The following is a 19644-nucleotide window of genomic DNA, read 5'->3' on the forward strand; positions in this document are numbered from 1 at the left end:
CAGGTCAATCTAGTAATACATGTTTTACTCTGATGTAGAAGAACACAGTAGTTTTCTGTGTAGTGGCATGTGTATTTTATGTGCTCTAGGGGTTGTTTTTAACATGTATTGGGCCACAACGAGCTAGAATAATGACATAATTCAACTTTATTCTCATGTGAACATCCTAATTAATCCACAACTATTTGTAGCGTTTTTAGTTTTGCAATTTCACCTGACCGGACCAACAGCTATGCCAACATGACTAGCAATCAGATTATATTTTTTGACATAGCTAAATTAAACAGGTGCTCAGTGTATTATATCGCAATGACATCAAATATTTCCAATAATTTGAACACATTATATTTATGCTTTGGTATAGTATAGTACAGTATAACACCATGAATGGAATAGAGCTCGTCACACAGTACGCAGCACCGACAAGAAAGGCAGATTTAAACTTCTTAGCTTTATGATTACTGCATGCTATGCAAAAGAGCCTGTTTGCAGGAGTGAGCTCCTTGGGATATATATATAAATATATATAATATATAATAACACACACACACACTCAGACAGACACCTCTGGCCGTGTGTAGAGTGGATGCTGTTGGGCTTTATAGTGATGCAGGGCCAGGACTGTTGTAGCTCCATGGTCTTGGGCGCAAACACTACAGGCCCGTCCAAACTGGCTCCTTCACACATCTGGATACCTCCAGCCAGAAATGGAGGACGGGCATCTGCACTTTTTTAGTTTTGTTTTAGCTGCTGGCAAAGAACCGGCTCCAGACTCTCTTTTGTTCGCCAAAGCCCTTCAAAATATATCAGCAGCCTCGTAGATAGTTTTAGCTGTCAAATATATTTTGAATTTGAATTTCTTGTAGTTATTTTCAGCAGTTATCTGCATAAAAACCACACAAACAAAATCATTTGAATAATGTATTTTTTGTTATTTTTTCTAGTGATTTTGTTCAATTTAATTATGTTTTATAAGCTGATTATTACTAGTATTAGGAAGTTAAACAGGTAATGATTCCCTCAAATAACAATCCTAAAACGATGTTTACACATTATAATAACGTCATAATTTATCTTTGTCTAATCATACTGGGTCTACCTACGATCTACCAGTTACAGATACTTCACATGTTGTTTTCTGTAAAACCATTGAGTTTGGTTTCAAAAACTAACTTCAACCTGTAAAAAAACTTTCCCGGATTGTTGTCAAGGTGAATTTATTTCGAAGCCAAAAGCCAAAAGCTCTCCCTCATCCTACTGTCACACAGCTAAGCCTTGCAGTAGAGGACATACAGTAGAGCATGTCGTTTTCTAAATTTGAAGACACACTGAACATTTTCTAACAGATTTCTGTCGTATTAACACAGCTAAGACCCTCATCTAGAGGTTTGAGGGAATGTCATGACTTTACACCTGCTGTAACAAGGTGAGTGCGCTGAGAATGAGCCCAAAAGCTGCTGCCAGAAAACAGCTGAAAGATGAAAAGCTGAAGGAGCTGCTTAGGTGAATGTTAAATGGACCTGCATTTATTCAGTACCTTCGTAGTCCGCTGATCAGCCCTGAGCACTAAGTGTCTATTCCCTCACTCACTGTTGCCCAAGGCTGCCATGCAAGGTGCCATCAAGTGAATTAATTATTTCAAACAATGCCCCAGGCTGCAGGGTTGATTCTAGTTTCAGTAGTTGAGCTTAAAAAGTAAAGTGTTGGACAATTTTAGGGATTATTTTTTAGAATAGACAGTTTAGGCAAGATTTCCGGAATAGCCATTTATCCACATTTTGGGGTGTGCCATCTGTCTCATATTTCACTTGTATAACACTAATGAAGCTATAGCGTAAGTTTAGATAGGAAGACCACCCTTCGTAGGCCTCTCACTCGTAGTGCTCCCTCACCAGCAGCATATGTTCTGTACCGGATGTCACTGTGGGAGGAGTCTATGGCTATTAGTATTATGATTATTATCAGTAGCATTAGGTAGGCCTATTATCATTACTAGGCTATTGTTATAATTTGCACCAGCACCAGACTTCTAATGCGAGCTTGCAGGCATTATAATTATTATTATGAGTAATAGTAGGCCTATTATCATTAGTAGGCTATAAGAAATGGGAATTGGCACTAGACCTTATTGTCCTTACTAAAAATCTCTCCATTTGTTTTGAAATCATTTTTTAAATAATTTGAGCTAAGAGCTAGCTAAGAGCTATGAAACAATCACTGGCTATGGGCGAGATGGGGATAATCTTTAAAAAGACTGTTTGTGGGATTAGCCTGTAATAAAACTGTTTGGGTTTTGAAGTAAATTGATATCGATTGATAACAATTGACTAGCGAGAGATGGCACAAGCGAGGGGGGGGGGGACTTCACAACAACCGGGAGTTTTTCGCGCGTCATTGACTTAGCAGGCTGTGATTGGAAAACGGGACTGGAGCTGTCCCGGCCGGGACAAATCAAAATTGCCCATAATTCGGGATGTCCTGGGTAACACGGGACGGTTCTCTCTCTCTCTCTCTCTCTCTCTCTCTCTCTCTCTCTCGCATTTCCACATGGGTGAATTTCCGTGAATTTTTTTTTCTCCCATCCTGTAGCCAACTCGCGCCCCCCCCCCCCCCCCCCCCCCCGGGAAAGTGCCCCACCGGTTGAGAACCACTGCTTTAAACCATTTGATGTTCCAATGCAGTATGGAATGGGAGATTCCTCCTTGTATGTTGTTCGTTATGGCCATTTTATTTAGTTAAAGACCGCGAATGTAGACGAGACAGAGACAACATCTGAACAATTGAGAATGTCCAATAGTAGCACCAGGAACATGCCTGAAGGAGTGTATGCAGACTTAAGCGATGCCACCCAATTTAAAGAAAGTCCTTTATTTACTAAGGAAAAAGATGCCTTGCTGACTCAGTTATTTTATGACGACTTTGAAACTGCAAATCCTCTGGGCTCTGAAAAGGGTTTACATAAATTAGGTGCTATATATTTTACGGTAAGAAATTTTGCTCCAATCTTTAATTCGTCTTTGATTAACATTCATTTGAGTGCTCTTTTTCATGCACAGGACATCAAGCGTTATGGCTTTAGTTTGATACTTGAGCCACTTGTCAATGATCTGAAAGTACTGGAGACAGAGGGACATACACCTTCCATGTTTAAACATGTGATTCATGGCACAATTGTTCAGGTCACTGGGAATAATCTTGGGTTTGTGGAGTCATTTAGTGCCCGATATTGCTGTCGTTTCTGTCTCCTTGAGAAAAATTGTTTTCTTACTGTATTCTGCGAAGATGACCCAGAAGTTGTACTGAGAAATGTCGCAATGCATGCACAGCATTGTCAAACCATGCAAACAAATCCTACGCTACCTCATTCATATTCAACACAGCCAACAATATTTCTGTAGACATAATACATGACATTTTAGAAGGAGTTGGCCAGTTTGAGGTCAAACTGTCATGCTGTCAACTGTCAGTCCAGCAGCCTCTCGTGATATTGTTCGCATTGCCTTTGTTTCCCAGGTCTGTCAACAGGAGAAGGCCACTCCCCCTTGCACTGTTGCAGAGGGTGGGGCTGGAACAGCTGACGGAGATCGACCCTCAAGGGCGGCCCTACATAAACCTGGGCCTCCATGCCGTTCACTGCCAGATCGTTCCGTCATCAGAGCGACAGCTATATGTACAGACTAACTGGTTGTTTATGCGAATTAGACGCTGTTGCTCACCCTGTCCCGACTTACCTGCTGGCTGGCCTTCCAAGACAATTACCCGCTCCTAACAAAGACCTGTCCTCGGCACCTTTTTGTTTGTGTGTAAATAAATCTATTTTTCTCCCTGAGAGGACATCCCCGTGACTTCTTAAATGCTGATCGACTGGCTGGTAGAATACATGCTTTTGACCATGGTTTCAATCAGCAGAGACAACGTCCACCAAGGGTAAAGTTGTTTGATGCAAGCAATGATTTGGGGTTGAATGCCATAGAGGCTTATCTCCTGCCTTGTGCACTAGTACCAAATACTACGTGGGCAAAACCAAGAGAAAGCAAGAGTAGAGCCCTGTTGCATCAGACTTTATTGAGGCCGTTCTTGCCATCTCTTCTCTCTGATACATGAGCATAGAAGAAGGGATTCTCACCTCCTGGAAACCCCTTTGTTATAACTTAAAAACCTTTTATCTGACCTTGTATAGTTTATTATTTATAAGTACACTAATAGAAAAGGAATCCTCCGTCTAACTCTATTCTTAACTTCCCTGTTATTTCTAAAAAATATATATATTTTATGAATATACGTTTTAAAATGTTTTTCTTCAAATTTTGAAACTGTAAAATATGTTTGAAATCCTCCTGAGTCATTAGATCACCTTAGCTGTTCCTTTTTAGGACCTAACTGAAACCCAAAGGTATTCAGTTTTTACCTGCCTGTACAAATGCTGTTATATGTAATATGGCCACATTCAACAATTTAATTTTCCTGTTCTTTGAAGGTTGACACTTGACAACGCTACGTTGATTCCACTATAATTAAGGACAATATTCAAAATTTGTTTTACCTCATGTTAATCAAATATGTTCTATAGATTAGGCAGATTTGTTCCTAAATTAGGCCCTAATATTTTCTATTTTGGACAGTGGAATAAGCAAACAATGCTCATAGCTTTCCTTCCCGTTTACAACCAGCACGACGCATGGACAAACACACCGTACTTCTAAGCCAGATGAAGGACTCAAATAAACAGGTTTCTTTGATATATGCAAATATCACAAGGTTTATCCAAAAGGTGGTTGAAAGGATAGAAACAGAAGACGACATGCAACAACCAGTCGGTCAATCAAAACAAACATTTTGATGTTCCACTTGTCCCTATTTTGACGTGATAAACAACCGAACAAGAATATAAGCAGGATATTCTTTTTTCATTAGCCATCCAAACAACCATTTGGGAATATTCTCTTTCAGAGTAGGGAACATTTAGTGGATGTAAACATTGTCAGTGTCCCAACACAGCCATCAATGAGGTCCACAGAAGAGAATAAACAGGCCAGGAAGACAAAGTTGCATTATGGGAAATGTAGGATCCAGTGTTTTACTCCTTCAGGGGGCAATAAAGTCAAAAGGGGATGGTGCAGGAAACCACCTGTGGGTAAAAAAACACACCAAGGGGATTTCTTTGCCCCCTGACTACTTGAAAAAATAAAAAGATTTTCTTTTCTTTTCAACAATGTAGCTCAATTGTTGGCATATAGACTTAAATGGCGTCAATAGATTTCTGTTTGATTTGAAGCACGCTGTGCTACAAACCTGTGCAGAGAAAGTTTAAGGAGATCGCAGAGTAAACGTGTTCGCATCTCCACCAGCATGTGGCAGAATACATGTATTTAAACCATTGATTTAATTATATTGAACTGTCCATGTTATTTGTCTAGGTTACATATGTCGAACTCGCGGCCGCCGCCGGTGTCGGGCTGCACGTCCAGTGCGGTCCGCCACCGGAGTGCGTACGTCCCGCCGTCAGCGAACCGTCGTCGGACCTCCAGCGGGCCCCCCGTCAGCTTTTTTCGCTCGAAGTGGGCAGTATCTGGCCGGAACCTGAAATGAGGCCCTTTCTCAATACCTAAGACGGTGAGAACGGACTTGTGTTCCCACGAGAATAGACTCGGGAGACCTGACTCACGGGGACGGGAGAACGGTCATTTCCGCAATTGGAACAGCAGCTGACTTGATGACGTCACCACGTCAGCTGGTCTTGCTAATACGTTTTTATATAGTTCTTGACTGTTAAGTATTTCACTATTATCAAGATTGTTATAGAGCCCAACATCTTTTTAAAGCAGATGAAAAGGAGCAGCTGTAGTTTGTGCTGCTGCTGAACTTTACTGGATTAAACTTATAGGTGTATATCTTATTTGTATTCATATTGGATGGAAGAAACACAAAACGTTACTCAGGTGAACGTTTAATTCAGGGCTGTTGTATTACATCACACTGCATTAGCTTTATAATTGTTTGGACGTTGGGTACAGTGACAGTAATTATTTTACTGGATAGTAACACATTGCACACACTCACATACCGTTTGTATTCTTGTTACTCAAACATATTGTATTTAATGTTATTACACTTCAGAGCATCAGGGTTTCTTTGAAGCTGAAGTCCTGCTGCCGGTTTAGTCTCAATGACGGTCACCTCGTGTCCTTTAATTAAAACATCGTTAGTTTTAATGAACTGACCATAATAAGCTGCACTCTGTGGATAAGTTATGAAGAATCAGCCCAGTTATAGTATAGTTATATCTATAGTTATAGTTATAACCGCTACGGAGACGTGAAAACCAGCGGAGCATTTCAAAGAAGACTTGCCGAAAACAGGCTGCTCTCTCAGGGCTGAGATGAGATGACCGCCCGCTGATGGAGGGTCTGACGGTCCCGTTAACTACAGGTCACATCTCCGACATCAGCAAATTGTTACGAAGGCTGAATGTTGACAAACCAACCGCAGAAATGTTGCTTTAACTAATTTCTCGTCTGAAAAACTTCTAAAATTACATTCCGTTACTTAAATACAGTCGTATTTATAAACTTTGACTTACAGTTGTGTTTATTTCCCTCTATCTTTGTTGCCTGTTGCTGAGGTGAAATGCATTCTGGGATATTTGCCTCCCACAAGAACAGACGAGCCTGCTCCGATGCATGCCCGGTAAAATGGGCGGGGCAGGTCACATCCGGGTATTATGACCGTTCTCGTCCAGATGCAGACCTAGAATTGGAACAGTACTCGGGCTGCGACTGATGACGTTTCACGAGTCCACGAGAACAAAAGTCCACACAAGAACGCATAACGAGAAAGGGCCAACATCTGCCGCTGTCGGGGCAAAACAAACACGCACGCGTAGCCAAACCAGTAGGTTCAAAAACCAGTAGGCACGTAACACCGAGGCCGTCAGACCTCACTACACCGGGCGGCCAGCTTCATATCAGCCCGCAGAGCAGCCTGTGCTCGGCAAGTCTTCTGTGAAATGCACCGCTGGTATTCACGTCTCCACAGCGGTTATACGTGATATATATAATTAAGTTGAGTGTTAACAACTTTAATTAGCTGATGTTTGTGCAGAGTTTGAATTGAACTTTAACGTCCTGTCTGTATCCATAGTGTGCAGGCGTGTTATTGTCCATCACTGTGCATTTAAACTAAACATGTTTTAATTAAAGGACACGTGAAAACCGTCATCAAGACTCAAAGGGACTCTGAAATGTAATATTTTACTATAAATATGCCAAGGAGGTGCAGGTGATTGGACCCGGGTGGGAGCAATTAGGGACAAGCAGGTTAAGTTAATTTATGGACACAAAAGGCAGGAAATAAAATAAGACAAACACAAACCAACATTGTGACAAAACCAAAAGTTTTTCCACTGCCAGCAGGTTTTTGTCTCGCATGCTACAGCTGGAAGCAGTGGATCTCTGCACTGAGCAGAGAAGACCCTGACAGCTTGGTGGAAAGCTGTTGGAGTCAATTTGGGAGTCTGGAACCAGGATGGGTTTGCACTAACCCGCCATGCACTCAGTCACCCTTCTCCTCACGGTCTGTCCACTGTAGGGCCCATGCACTGTGGGGCACATCAACACCTCCCTCTATCCAATTGACAAATGGGATTCTGCGCATGTACCCCCTCTCAGCCTTTTTGGCAGGTTGTTGGTCTGTGTCTGAGGAAAGCCAATATGCTTCTGATGACAACAGCCTATTCTCGTTTTAGCCTGTACTGCGGAGTGTGAATGTGCCAAGCGATTAACACCTTATTGAAATCTTGAGAGCCTTTTGATCATTCATTTAGTGGTGGTTGCAGCATGTAAATATGACTTATACATTCCTGTAGTTTTATGTGCAACACCAATATATTCTTTCGTGATTAGTTTATTGTTTGATGCTGTGTTTTGAACACTCCAAAACAATCCCTGACAACCCTAATGGGGGCCTCAGGGCTAAATAACTTTCATTTTGAGTTTTATTGGATATTTTCTCCCAACGCGTTGATAATCCTATCCGTTCTTCGCCTTCTGTGTGGCCCAGAGGGACAGACAACCCCTCCTTGTCCGCGGGGAGTCAATGGCAGTTGGGTGCCCGACACCGGTCCTTATCTGAGAAGAAAAGCACAACAACATAAATTTCTAAGTGAGTCACATGCGTGAGCGACAAAGTGTCTGTTGAAGAAGGACACAGAGAGCCTGTGACCTGCGGGTGTGATGTTGAGCACGGCAGGTTGCTCAGTGAGGTTTGTGAAGGGAACGTTGATGGAGCCGACCGGGGATGAGAAGCTCAGAGGCTCCTCACACTCTGGAATGAGGCCACGCCCACTCAACAGCACACACCAGTCCTGCAACTTAAGTGAGAAGAGACAGATTACCTCATATGCACAAGTGGTCGGAGGGAAAGAAACACAAGAGGCATAATGGAATCAATACTAATAATAATTCCTGCCTGCTCAATCCCATTTCAGGATTCAAAGCTGCAGCCTGCATCCACATCTGTCACTTTATCATTTTATCAGTACCAAGATATTCCTGGGAGCGCTTCCCAGAGATAAGCTCATTAACTAAAACAGGCTTTTGTGAAGCTGTGGTGGATCTTCGGGGCGTGCTCGGATGTTTTTAGGGACGCTACCAACAGTCTGGATGAGCACACAGAGGCTGTGACATCATGCTTTACAGCCGTGTCCCAGCAAGCACCAGGGTTCACAGCTCAACTCAGACAGCCATGATTGCAAAAGGAACTGGCATTGAAAAGTGTGGACACGGAGATGTTTCAAGATTCATGTTGTAAGAGCCATTATGCTCTCTTTTTGCTGTTGTAGTTCCACTGGAGAACACTGGGTGGAGTATGGGTTTAAGGTGTATATAGATAATCAGAGAGCAAGGGAAGCCAGGTGTTGGGTTTAAGGTGTATATAGATAATCAGGGAGCAAGGGAAGCCAGGTGTTGGGTTTAAGGTGTATATAGATAATCAGAGAGCAAGGGAATGGGGGTGTTGGGGAAGCAAACAGTTTTTGACCGTGAGGATCAAGCGTGAGGATCAAGGGTGAGGATCAAGAGTCATGGTGGATCAGAACTATGGATTGTAACATGTTTGAGCATCAGAACTGAGCAAAAAATAAAGAAGATAAAATGCAGTATTGGACTGGAACTGGATTCGTTTGGAACCACGCGTCAGATAGCCCTACAAAACACCTCTACTAGTGACAAGATGGTAAATTGTCGCTACACATGTGTTGAGAGACTCTAGAGCAAGGGTGTCAAACTCATTTCAGGTTCGGGGCAGATACTGCCCACTTCCGTGTTCGGTAGCGGTGTCAACGGGGGGGGGCGTTCTAATTGCCGCGCTGACGGAAAACATGGACGGACGAGCCGGAAAAAAGGACGAAACTCCGCTGCATTACAAAAAGTCCCTTCAAAATAAAATCACATGACATTTTTTTAAATTTTTTATTTTCCCATGCGAAGGCCCACTACAAACGGGTCCCTGCGACCCACCAGTTGAGAAACACTGCTCTAGAGACTCTAACTGCACCACCAGCTGAGTGATTCAGGCAGATAACAAACTACAGGGTAAACGACCCCCCCACCCCATCTTTCATGAATAAGCTACGCATGGCAAACAAGGTGAACGACTTCTACTCACTTTAAAAGACAATGGGGCCGACCTGACCCCTCTCTCCATTTTGGAAGGACGCCCCGCAGAGCAAATCACAGACTGTCTCTCCCCCCACCCAAAAGCATTGTGCTGAATCCCACCAAGTGTCAATTGAGCAGTTACTGGGTTTGCAGTGGAGTAATGTTGACGTCAGCAGAGAATGATTAATCTGGCTGTAATGCCATTCCAATAACATTTTCTTGTCATTCTCATTTATCCGAAATAGCTGTTATGATCAAGATCCTTGGTGACTGTGGAGCCTTTGCTTTCTGATGCTGATGTTTCCCTAAAGGGTCTATTCATTTTTCCTTTGTCATTGGTTTTATAGTTTGCATCACCCAGAGGTAATGAAACACCCTCCTGTGCATAAAATTAAATGTACAATGGGCCAATCAAAAGCATTCACTTAATACAAATCCAAGCTTTGTGTGGGTGATTTGGAGCAATGAGGCAGTTAATTAAATAGTAGCACTAGCTTGAACTATTTTCAGCGGGGAAAAAGTGAATCATCCCTCCATCTGTGTGTGTCCCCTTATGTTTGGTGTGTGGTGGCAGGGCCCAGTGATTTATGTGATCCATTTTTTCCTCTGTTCGTGTGTTTGTACACACCTGAGGGCATGTGAAAGTGATCTTTGCCGCGTGATTGTCTTCTCCAATGGATGAAGGACAGAAACGAACACCAAGCTGGGTGGAGGAGTGGGGCGCCACTATAAGCTGGAACACAGACAAAATCAGGAAAGCTTTCATGGGGACATTAAGCAAGGATAAACACACGTTCTAATTCTTTTAAATCACTCTGCTTTCCTTTCAGATGTACAGCACGCGTTTTCCTTCCAACTGACAACAGTGACTTTTGTTTGTTTGAAAATATACGCAAGAAGTTACAGGGGTTTTAGTATACAATTTGTTTCTTTTGACGGAGGAAAACCAAAACAAATACAATCAAACGTCCATTGAACTACAAACAACATCAAAGATAACGGTGGATCAATTTCCCTATGGGAGGGAGCCAGATTACATCAGATGTATTGTATTTATCCAGAAATTATGGAACAGAATACTAAACAGATAAAAGGAAGGGTTAGGGTGTGTACACTCACAATATTTCCTGATTCCATGTCCAGTGTGTAGTTTCTGGGGTTACTGTTGGCAACCATCACCTCCAGAGGCTGGGCTGTCGGGTTAACAACAGGAACGGTCTGACTGGTCCATCTGACAAACACACACACACACACACACACACACACACACACACACACACACACACACACACACACAGTTTTATCTAGCATAGTGAAAGCGACACCGTACAATTCCACAAGTACATTAGATTAAGAAGATGCAGGGACATCCAAATACCTGAAGTCTGGTAGAATGAAAGTATTAAGGGGATGGACACCATCTAAAATGTCCGTGACCGAAATATTGGTCCCCCTGGTGGCCATATTCAATTTGATTGCTGCCAAGCAGTGTGGCCCACAAGGGGCCACCTCTGGTGCAGGAGGCTTGAATTGGTTCCTTCCCCGCCAGAGAAATGCAATCGGCAACCGCATGAAGACTGGCACGCTCGCCCATTAACCCCACAAAATGTACCGTGTGTGTGTCTCTGTGAGCGTGCACCTACTTGCCCATCTGACAGCAGGCCTCTGGTAGAGTAATGGCAGGAGGCGGAAGAGCATAAAGCTCCAGCTGATACCAGAACTCCCCCACCGACTCGGACTGGAACACCACACTAGTGGAAAAGACAAACCAAATTGTGTATGAAAGTGGAAAATGTGTAAATTGATTTACAATTATTGCTATGTAATAATAGTCAATGTTCAGATATCATCTTCAGCTGATAGGGATAAGAGCTATGCGAGAGGCCGCAGCACTTAATGTGACAAAGTACACTTTGCTATTAAACTGAGCGCAGCTGCTTTGATGAAGTAAAGGTGTAGCGAAAGGTTGGGAGACAAGATGGGGGCCAATAACAGGTCACCATAAATTCAGAACAGATTCGTATGGAAGCCCATATCCACAAACACCCACAAAAATGAAATTATGACATTATGAAGATATGCAGCCCTCTCCTTGCAGCTGGTTGTCGACATCTCTACGGTTACAGAGGTGTTTGGTGTTTTAATAACGCTTCGCTGACGAGCTAAAGAAGTCAGAATTTGTGAATATCTAACCAACTTTAGCACTTTAACACTTCTCAAAACAAACGAGGAGGGATAGGAACGTCTGATGTACAATGTAAATTATCTTCAGGAATTCCAAGTCCCAGATAAATATTGGGAGATAAAATACAATCCGGGTGGTATTTTTTCCGTAGCAGTTGTGATTAGGGACAATTGAAATCTCCGAAAGAGTTCTCTCTTCACTGAACCAGTGTAGCAAACTCCTGAGGGAGGAAAGACGCTGTAGGATAGCAGCGGCTTTGAGCATGCACGCTTAACTTCCAGCCTGGACGCGACGTGGTTCTCCTCTATGCTCTGCCTGCAGCTGGGACTGGTGCAAGCCGCCAGGTTTCTGTGAGACTTGCCGAGGACAGTGACTGCAGAACTACATGCTTTCGCATCAGTCACCACTAAAGTCTCCAATAAAACCAGAGAAGGTCGCTAGATTTGTCGCTTGTCACTTTAGACAAAAACGGTTTTAAAAGTCAACTGTATTAAACATGCGCATGTATTTTCTTAAGTGATAGTTTAGACTTTATATCTCATTATTTCGATTAAATATCTCATAACTTTGACTGTCTAAATCCTCTTTTTTTGTTGCAGAAATGGGCTTCCATAGATATGTCTTTTTTAGAGCGATCAAACAAATTCTAAAATTGGGTGGAGAAACTTTTCCCCCTTCTCCTCTAAAGGAGGTCAGGTAAGCTACAGTGCATTAAGTCTCACCTGCCTGTGCTCTTCCCCACTCTCGTTGGGGAGAACTTAACTTTGTAAGCGAGGGTCTCCAGTGGGGGAATTAAAAAGTGGTCAGCCCCGCTCAACTCGTCTCCTTCCAGGCACACATCCAGCATCAGCACCTCACCTTGAGGGTTTTTAACAGCGATCGCTACGGCCACTGAGCTCTGGGAACACAGTATTTCAAAGATGAAATCTGTTTTTTTTTCTACCCTGTGATGTTCTTTGATCTAAGTGTAGGGAGACCATTTTTGTTACCGAAAACACGTTTTCGGCGAAAGTGGCCAGTAGCAGGAACAACATTTAAAAACATTCACTCCGCCAGGTGAGCCAGCAAAAAACACCCCTGTCAATCACACACGATTATCGAAATCTAGACACTGATGGGCTGTTAAAAAAACCCTCAAAAAGCAGCGATGTCTGCAGACAATTTGCCTAAAGTTATGCAATATTGCAAAAAGAAAAGACCTGCAGGTCTTGCGTGTTGTGATTGTTATATTTGTTTTTAATGAACTTGTTTCCCTTTCTATACAAGTCAAATAGCCATAGCTAAAGGACATTACTCAATTTATATTGAATTTGTAGTTAATAAAAAATGTATTTCAATTCAGCCATTCTACATTTCCAATACATTATAAGCATTTATTTGTGTTTTGGAAAAAAGGAAAAGATGTTGCATTGGCCGGGAATCGAACCCGGGCCTCCCGCGTGGCAGGCGAGAATTCTACCACTGAACCACCAATGCATTGGTGTTTTTCACTTTCGAGGGGGCGGGACTTATTCAGCTTGAACAGTCTCCCGTCATTTGCAATAGTATTCCTAATCCAGTACGGATGTAATATATATTTGGCCACTAGGGTGGGCGGTTGAGCCATTTAGCTAATCAGTTACAGCTGGGAGAGAATGGGCAGCCCGTGTCTGGAGCTTCGCCAAGTGGACTTTCCCTTTCTTTTCTGGGACAAATAACCACAAATAACCTCAGCAATAAATGTGTCATTCCAGAATCATCACTTCACAAAAGAAATGGCGTAGGGGAAAAGTAGGGGTTTTAAAACGTATTAGACTTTTGGGCCACAGTATTTTTTCACACATACACCTCTGAAAGAGCCTTCTCTAACCAAAGTACCACATTTACCAACATAAAATTCATTGTGGCTGCATTATTTATTTTGAATTGGCTTTAGTCTCAGTAAATACCTACATTATGAAATGTGGTGTTGCTCATTTGTGAAAAAACAGATTTGCGTCAGAATCTGTGAACATGCAGTTAAGAGTATAAATGTTTGCAGTACTTACCTGAGCAGCACACTGTACGTCTATCACCTTGATGGGCCCCGCCGGCTCACAAACTATCTCTAAAGAGAAATGCACCTCGTAACAGCCTGTTACATTTCCTGGATGCAAAGGGGGCGCACACATATCCAAGCAGGAATCAGTAACAAATGCAAACACTTGTGGTCACACATTTAACAGTTTTGACTTACGCATTTTTGAGTTCTAAATAATTTGTGGACTGTGCATGTTAAGACACTAAGCTCACCTTTGTGCTTGTCTGCATCCAGACTGTCCACAACTTCTAGAAAGGACACATACCCTGCAAGAATATACATTGCATTGGACAGTGAATAGTTTTACAGCCTAAAAAACACGTCTCAAAAGGGTTCTCCTGTTTGTTTTTCTGTGGCTCAATACCATATTGGATAGAATTAAAGCCACTACAGATGTTGTATAACTTTTGTATTTGTAAGTTTCTATCTTACTAGCCAGCTAATCCTAAAAAATGTGAAAGACAATATTTTGCAGCTTACTCAAATTCTAACAAACCGTACAAACCACAAACATGTAGCAAGGTTTAGAGAATTGACCTGTCTGCTTTCCTCGTTTCCATGGTGATACAGCCAAGATGTAGGGAGCACTGTGGCCAGGGTTGATCTCCAGGGAGGGGCTGCCACTCACAGCAGATAAGTCTGTCACCACCTGCGTTATGTATCATGTCAACACGTCTCTGATGGTTTTTTCCCCCCATTTCTACCAATATATATGTGTGTGTGTGTTTGTACGTTTTCTTTTACCTTGAAAGTGAGTTGCTGCTGGCTGTAGTTGGGGACAGCTATCTGTGTCTGTGTTGATTGACCTACGGAGCACTTTATTACCACATGCTCCACTGGGTGGTGGGGCTGTCTAACTCCTTTGAGGGTAAACACGTGCTCAGTGCCGTCACAGTCATTATGTAAGGATAGCTTGCCCTGTGGGGGTAGGGATAGAGATTCAATCAAAGCCACGCAAACTGGTGTTCAGCGGGGAAGTGTGCCTACAAAGGAACAATGGTAACTTGACTCTTAGCTGCAGTCAGGCGTCCTTACTTCTTAATGTGATGCACCATTTAATTCTTACAATTTTACACTTCAGTCCTTTTCATAATATACAATTAACTCTTAAAATATATATACACATATATTCAATTTAAGAAAAGAATATTTGCATTGGCCGGGAATCGAACCCGGGCCTCCCGCGTGGCAGGCGAGAATTCTACCACTGAACCACCAATGCATGTCTGTCAAGAGAAAGGGGGCGGGGCTTAATAAGAAAATACAATTTACTACTGTAGACTCCACAGTACAACGTTGACAAACGATGACAATGCGTTGTACAGAAGGGACGGATACGTTTCTGGAGTAGGGGGCGGGGTTTCAATATGACACCGAATTCTGCTGGCACATGCTATGAATTCAGGATGAATTGACAGTCTTCAACCATAATAGCACATGGCAGGAGACCTTTGTTTGATTCCTGACCGTGTACATTACATGTCATTTGTAGCAGGCAAGAATCCTAACAGTGAACAATCTTAAAGGAAATGCAACTCCAATCCAATGCAGGACATACTGGCTGCTCTGTATGAAAATCCTTGAATTGCCAGACTGAGAATAGAAGAAATAATCACGTTTTTTTCAATCCCCTCAGTTTCAAAACAGAAGCATTTGTCTTTCTTATATATATGGAAAATGAAAAGGATGTTGCATTGGCCGGGAATCGAACCCGGGCCTCCCGCGTGGCAGGCGAGAATTCTACCACTGAACCACCAATGCCTGTCTGTCAAGAGAAAGGGGGCGGGCCTTAAAAAGGAAGTACAATTCCCTACTGCCTCCAAAAGAAAACATTAACTTTACCATGACGATGCGTTGTGCAGAAGGCTGAAAAGTGAGTGGGTAGTGGGCTCTTGTCCTGGCAGGCACATCCATAGTCTTTGGGCCAGAAAATCCATCACCATTCAGCTCAGCTTGTATTTTCCAGTCTTGGTGAGTCTCATTATGCTGTGAAAGCCAAAAAGGCATGATAATTACACTTCATTCAAAATGCTCAAAAAACATTTGGTAATATGAAAACGTTACATGATTAATGTTCCAGACAAGAACTCATGTTTTAGTAGCAGTCATTTGATATAATCCGTCAAAGATAGAACTCAAACACACTCTTTGGCAGTCATCAATTTACGATTACCAATCTCTTCCAAGAAAGTAGTAAGCCATTAATAAGCAGTGCACATATACACACAGACTGAGTAATACATTCTCTCCTGCTCCTCACCAGTGGTATGTCTTGCGTGACTGAACGATGAGCAGGCGAACTGAAGTCCAAGTGGATGGATCCTCCCTGTTGTCACAAATGACATTTAGTAACATTAACCACGAAAACCAACAAGAAATCAAGGGTTTAAGTAATGTACCGTGTACAGATCCAATATCAAGTGTAATCTACCTGCGAGGTAACCAGTGCCTCTAGCACATAGACCCTTGTGTCATGCCAGGACCTCAGGACCACCTGACATGTAAATTGCCCCACGGAGTCCGCCTGGAACTGTACTGGAATGTCCACACAGCCACAATCTATTGGACAGAGTGAAGATAACAGGAGGTGGTGGAAAATAAAGGAGAGGTGTTGAGCATTACATTATCAAATAACATGTGGACAGTGCAGCAATTGCAATTTTCTTGGTTGATTTTAATACCAGCCCAGCAAACTATAAATTTATGTAGCGCAAATTTCAGGGGGCGAGAGAAAGTACTGCGTGCGGAAGCCCTTAATATATGTGTGTGTGTCTTAGTGAGATAGAATGGGAACGGGTGTCTTAACTTTCAAACTTCTTTTCTAATCTCTATAGCATGTTTCTGTAAGCTCCTAATAAGTAGTACTATTTGTAGTTTGTACAGCTAACAGCTAACTTAATTCATTGAGCACCATATATACAAATATTAAACTGACTGAAATCGGGTAAACTCGTAGGTGGACATCTGTAGCTACCAGTCATGAGGGTGGAGAGGGACAGAGAGAGGGAGGAATCTGAGGCAATAGAACAAAGAGTTAATACTCTCGCCTCTCACTCGCTAATGTTACCTTCTCCCCTCACACTGCAGCCTGAGCCACCCGCGATGCGTGTGAAATCTTCAAATCAACTCTTTTTATTCATATTTTTTTGAGTATATATGTGCCACAATGTGTTCTTTACATGGTTTACTGCATTTCAAAAATGTCAGATTCCCCCATTTCTGATGATCAGTTGTTATGTGTAACTTTAAAAAGTGTTTTTAAATAAAAGCCTTTGAGCCTGTGCACTAGCCGTCCTTGCTGTTTAAAAGTGACGTAGCTAGAGCATTGGGACAAGGGTTGACATTTATTACTTTTAAGTTTCTAACAGCACAGTTAAAAACATCTTACGATTGTGAGTTTGCAAACAAGAACAAGAGCAGGGGAGTTTTGAGTCTCATCTGCTTGCGCAACAAGGTACATTCAGTCAGCCCCTGGCACATAGACCACAGCCTTCCCAGAGGGTTGGATCAATGAAAAGGATGTATTCAAATAAGTGCAGGCGCCGATTTTGTATCCAAAAATGTCACACATACACACATGATTCTGATGCACTGAGGGGATATTAGCAGCTCTACATAACTCTTACTCATCATGTTACGGTTGTGTTTACGCTTCTTACATTTTTGGAATCTAGCCAGGGTTTCCAGTTTCCTGTCTGACAAATTTTTGTTAATTTTTATTCATCAAAACTACTCACGTATCATACCCCATGCTTTTTACTGTTTGCGTGTACCTGCAGGATTCTCCCATGGTATGTTGGCGTCTTCCTTAATAGGTATTATAACATTGCTGGGTAAGGCAAAGTATTGCGGCAAAGAAACCTCCACGCTATATTCTACTCCTTTACTGTGGTGACCATCTCCTAATAGTTGAGCCTAACAAGAGGCAAGAGAAAAAGAGGAACAGCTAGTTAGGAGCTAGCTAGGTACAACAGAGAAAACAATTCAATATCCTGTCTGTGTGAGAAAGTGTGTACCTGATGTTTGACAAGCCTGCTGACAGCCGCAGCTGCCCTCACGGTGCTGCTGTTCAAAGTGTGCGTCAGCATACGCCTCCTGTATTCATCATCGCTCATGCTATGCTGACCCCAAAAGGCCAGAGCTTGCTCCAAGGCCATATTAATCAGCGGCACTCGAACCAACTCTTTACACACCTGCCCCACCTTGCATTGTAAGCGTAGTGACGTCACACACACAGCTGGGTCTATTGGTGGAGAGAAAAATCAGTGAAGTAATCTGCATTTAAATATCTATTGATTTAAATGATAATTGGTGTCCCCTGCAATGGGGGATGTTCATATGAAGATAGCATTCTGGAGAACTCCTACAGTAAATTACATTTAGTTTGACTCAAATTCTGCAACAACATCCTAAATTACTTTAGGAGCAACATTTGGGGGACAGGTTTCCTACCAGAGTTGCAGGGGATGGAGACTATGTTGGAACTGGCCTGTGCAGTGAAAGGGGAAGGAAGAGGCAACTCTGCGGTGGCCTTCACCATATAGACCATATCTCCAACCTAGAGGGACACAGAGAAAAAAAATAAAAATTAGACTGACAAACTACATTAAAAAAAATCCCTTTACTTGGTTATTGTCATGCATAAACTTCAGTGTTTCCCCAACCATTATAACAGCCTCCCCTTCCCAAATAACTACACGTACTTCAGTTCACACCGAACTGGGGGGAAAAGGGAAGGTTTCAACATGTGCACAAATATGTCCACTTTTATGTCTATGCATGCCTGTACGTGGCTGTCGCACCATTTAATAGACAGCACAATTGGACACAGCATAAGTTGAAAAACTAGAGCAAGCACCGACATAAAAAAAATTCAAAAATCAATTTTAACCTAAGTGTTTAAATTAATCGCATATTACATCAGACATAACTTCATTAAAAAGCAGTATTTAGTTTTACGAGATCACATTTGAACTAATAATGATAACATTGTATTTTGGCTTCGCTCAATGTTCATTTTTACTGTTCGGGAGTATGAACGCACCATGAAACAATAGAACCGTTAAGAGCCTTACTGCAGAGACCCTATGGTCAGCTCCGCGTTAGCCGGTAACCATTAGCAGTCACCTACACTCGTGGAAATTTGAACATAGCATAAGCGGCGATTAATGCCGATCGCCTCATTGTAATTGGCTTGACCAAATATCAGTCCATAATAGAGATTACATACGTTTATCACTTGCTTTATTGGAAAACTGCATGAGGCGTACCAGCTGCCCGCGCACGATATTAGCATCACTTAACGTTAGCTGGGAAAGGCCGCCGCCTGTCACGACAAGAAACCGAGAAATTGAACAAGCGAGCCACTAGCGATAGTTTACAGCTAAGCTAACTTAGCCGTCAATTAATTCCCATTTAACTAATGTTAGTTAAATGTATTCCGCAAACCAAATGAAGGCCACTAAAATATAAAATATTTGCTTTGATTATTTAAGACATTTTGAAGAAGCACTTGTAGTTTTAGAGACATATCAGCTCCTTAAATATAGTGTCAGGTAACCTAACTAACCAGGTCATAATTAACTTTACATAACTTATACGAATTTCATACTATGGTTACCTTGAAAATATCTCCTTTAATGGCTATTATTAAAAGTGTTTCGCCAAAAGGGGAATTTTACAAGATTAACGTTACGTACACATAACATAATTAACGTAATTATACTATTATAATTTGCCGTCGT

The 19644-nt window shown here is 42.2% G+C and overlaps 1 protein-coding gene and 3 non-coding genes across 4 annotated transcripts in view; all 4 read right to left on the reverse strand.

The window, feature by feature from the left end:
* Window positions 1-5878: 5878 nt before the first annotated feature.
* Window positions 5879-19644, reverse strand: part of LOC119214614 (cilia- and flagella-associated protein 47-like) — a 43716-nt gene continuing 29950 nt past the window's right edge. Inside the window, exons 46-61 of the mRNA XM_062561341.1 lie at window positions 18353-18458; window positions 17917-18143; window positions 17674-17815; window positions 16332-16459; window positions 16161-16226; window positions 15743-15886; window positions 14645-14818; window positions 14438-14549; window positions 14113-14166; window positions 13869-13966; window positions 12564-12739; window positions 11300-11407; window positions 10776-10887; window positions 10285-10389; window positions 8221-8368; window positions 5879-8126 (exon numbers count right to left, since the gene is read on the reverse strand). Of these exons, the coding sequence (XP_062417325.1) occupies window positions 8092-8126; window positions 8221-8368; window positions 10285-10389; window positions 10776-10887; window positions 11300-11407; window positions 12564-12739; window positions 13869-13966; window positions 14113-14166; window positions 14438-14549; window positions 14645-14818; window positions 15743-15886; window positions 16161-16226; window positions 16332-16459; window positions 17674-17815; window positions 17917-18143; window positions 18353-18458 (1935 nt within the window). The 3' untranslated portion in view covers window positions 5879-8091. The remainder of the gene's footprint in view (window positions 8127-8220; window positions 8369-10284; window positions 10390-10775; window positions 10888-11299; window positions 11408-12563; window positions 12740-13868; window positions 13967-14112; window positions 14167-14437; window positions 14550-14644; window positions 14819-15742; window positions 15887-16160; window positions 16227-16331; window positions 16460-17673; window positions 17816-17916; window positions 18144-18352; window positions 18459-19644) is intronic.
* trnag-gcc (transfer RNA glycine (anticodon GCC)) lies at window positions 13247-13317 on the reverse strand. The gene has a single exon. It is a non-coding gene; the product is annotated as a tRNA-Gly (tRNA).
* On the reverse strand, window positions 15052-15122 carry trnag-gcc (transfer RNA glycine (anticodon GCC)). Its single transcript has one exon. It is a non-coding gene; the product is annotated as a tRNA-Gly (tRNA).
* trnag-gcc (transfer RNA glycine (anticodon GCC)) lies at window positions 15591-15661 on the reverse strand. The gene has a single exon. It is a non-coding gene; the product is annotated as a tRNA-Gly (tRNA).

This window comes from Pungitius pungitius, chromosome 3 (assembly GCF_949316345.1).
Source record: "Pungitius pungitius chromosome 3, fPunPun2.1, whole genome shotgun sequence".
Lineage (NCBI taxonomy): Eukaryota > Metazoa > Chordata > Actinopteri > Perciformes > Gasterosteidae > Pungitius > Pungitius pungitius.